The 2,003-nt window shown below is 40.2% G+C and overlaps 1 protein-coding gene across 4 annotated transcripts in view; it reads right to left on the minus strand.

Annotated features, from left to right (window-relative positions):
* Positions 1 to 1,793, minus strand: part of LOC135475116 (copine family protein 1-like) — a 26,773-nt gene extending 24,980 nt beyond the window's left edge. For 2 of the 4 annotated variants that reach the window (XM_064754866.1, XM_064754865.1), the window contains exons 1-2: positions 1,225 to 1,530; positions 547 to 904 (exon numbers count right to left, since the gene is read on the minus strand). In XM_064754866.1, the coding sequence (XP_064610936.1) occupies positions 547 to 781 (235 nt within the window). In that variant the 5' untranslated portion in view covers positions 782 to 904; positions 1,225 to 1,530. The other 2 variants (XM_064754867.1, XM_064754868.1) reach the window with 2 other exon arrangements.
* Between the last annotated feature and the right edge of the window lie 210 nt (positions 1,794 to 2,003).

A 2,003-nucleotide genomic window follows, 5' to 3' on the forward strand; every position in this document is an offset into this window, starting at 1 on the left:
AAAGTTATCTCTTTAGCCAATCAGAGGAGTGTTGCAATGGGGGGTATTCCCCTTCTATCTGCAGCTGCACAAATTGGTTAATACTCAGACGGCAGTTTTCTTATGGTTTAGGTCAATAAACATGATAAAAGTTACTGAGTTGTGGCATACTTTAATGTATATACATTAAGTGCAAGGTCTTCAGTGAACATTATGCTATGCAAACATTCACAAGAGTGTCAATGACCACTTGTTGTTACCATGGTCTCACAGTGAGAGCAAGGGAAATTTGAAATTCCCTATCCAAGGCTGGGCTTGAACTCTCGCCTTGTGTCTCCCAGCAGTTGAAGCAAACACCTTCACTACTAGGCCTGCGTGAGTGTTTACAGATGGCAGTTATCAACACATACAAAATGTGATGGTTTATAACAAGTCACTGTTCACAACAGATTGCCCATTACGAACGATCACGCATTTCTTCTGTCTCATGAGTGACCAAACTCAATGACAGATAATCAATCTGTGAACATTAAGATTTAGTAATGAAATTATCTTGTCAAGACTCACCAAATATTAGACTGCACTCCTCCAGCCCTGCTCTCTTCACAGCATCACTGACATCATCGAGGCTTTGGAACCTATCCACTATCGCATTCACATGTGAAGCACTGTACAGTCTTGCTACACTGTTTCCACTTTGCCATCTTTGCTTCTTTGCAAACTTTAATCGATCCTTTTTCCAGAAGCGTGTATAGAATATATAAAAGAGGACCCCAAAAATGATCAAGCTGACCAATTCCATTGTATTAATAACTGATGAGAGATGCTGTCCACCTTTTTATGACAAACGCCAGTTTATCAGATAATGAGAGAAGTAAATGTTGATCCAAGAATTGAATTGGGTCTACTCTATTGTCGTAAATACCTGAAATTTAAATAGGAAACATAACAATCAGTATATACTGGGAATACACAAAAGCTGTTCTTTTTCACTTCCTCTACTGACTCGAGCAAATGAATTTTGCTGTAGCTGAATGTCAGACTGGAGCTACTGTTTATCACTATCACTACGTTACCACGTCCTCCTGCAGTTCAGGGATACAGCATGTATCCAAGGTGTCTCCAACAATAAAATTACCTTATCTGAAGGCTTTCATTCTGATTTGTTCAGCTATTCTTCAAAACCTGACGATAAAATACAACGCAAGTAGACAACATTCAATACCCGTAGTGATACCAATTTACCTGACTGTATGCCTTGATTTCGGTGTAAAACGATAACCTGTACCGTGGTACTATACTATACACAAACTGCTTCATTTACATCGTGGGTCAGACAGGCCATGACACACACCTGTATCAACTGTTAATAGTGAAACACCTGTGATTAGGCCTATATGTAAACTGAAAGTAGAGGAAGGTAAACACTGGTAAACAGTCACTTCCCGGGTCATCGGAGGATCATGTATTTATACGGACACGTAATGATGTCGACTTTATACTATCGCGTGTGCGAACGCTGAAGTGCCACGTTGCATGTAAGGTCTAATAAAAAACTGATTTTACCTGTGCAAAAGTTGCATCAGGAGACTGTACTTTCGGGTGATGAAACTGATGGATGACTAATGTTGTTGTTGTTGTTGTTGTCAGTAATGACCCAGAAACATTGCAACCGTCTCCAACTAGAACTGGCATTAATTTATACTTCGCTGTTCCAGCACAATCTCTTGATGTATTTGACGTGAACAAAGCGGTGTCGTTTTCTACAAGACGCATTAGATCTTTGAACTTTCATGCATAAACTGAAAACTGTGTAGCAACATAATCACCCGCTGCGTTCAGCGGGAGACCGGAAGAACAACCTCAAACAGGCGAGAGTTGCTCTGGGATAAGTATAGGGCCTACATTTTACATGAGCGCATTGGCTGTTCCTTACTATTTATGTAGTAAATTAGTCAAATTCAACCTCAAAAATATATACCCCCTAACTTCCACCTGGCACCATGCCATATCACCACATGCAG

Source organism: Liolophura sinensis, chromosome 9 (genome assembly GCF_032854445.1).
Source record: "Liolophura sinensis isolate JHLJ2023 chromosome 9, CUHK_Ljap_v2, whole genome shotgun sequence".
Lineage (NCBI taxonomy): Eukaryota > Metazoa > Mollusca > Polyplacophora > Chitonida > Chitonidae > Liolophura > Liolophura sinensis.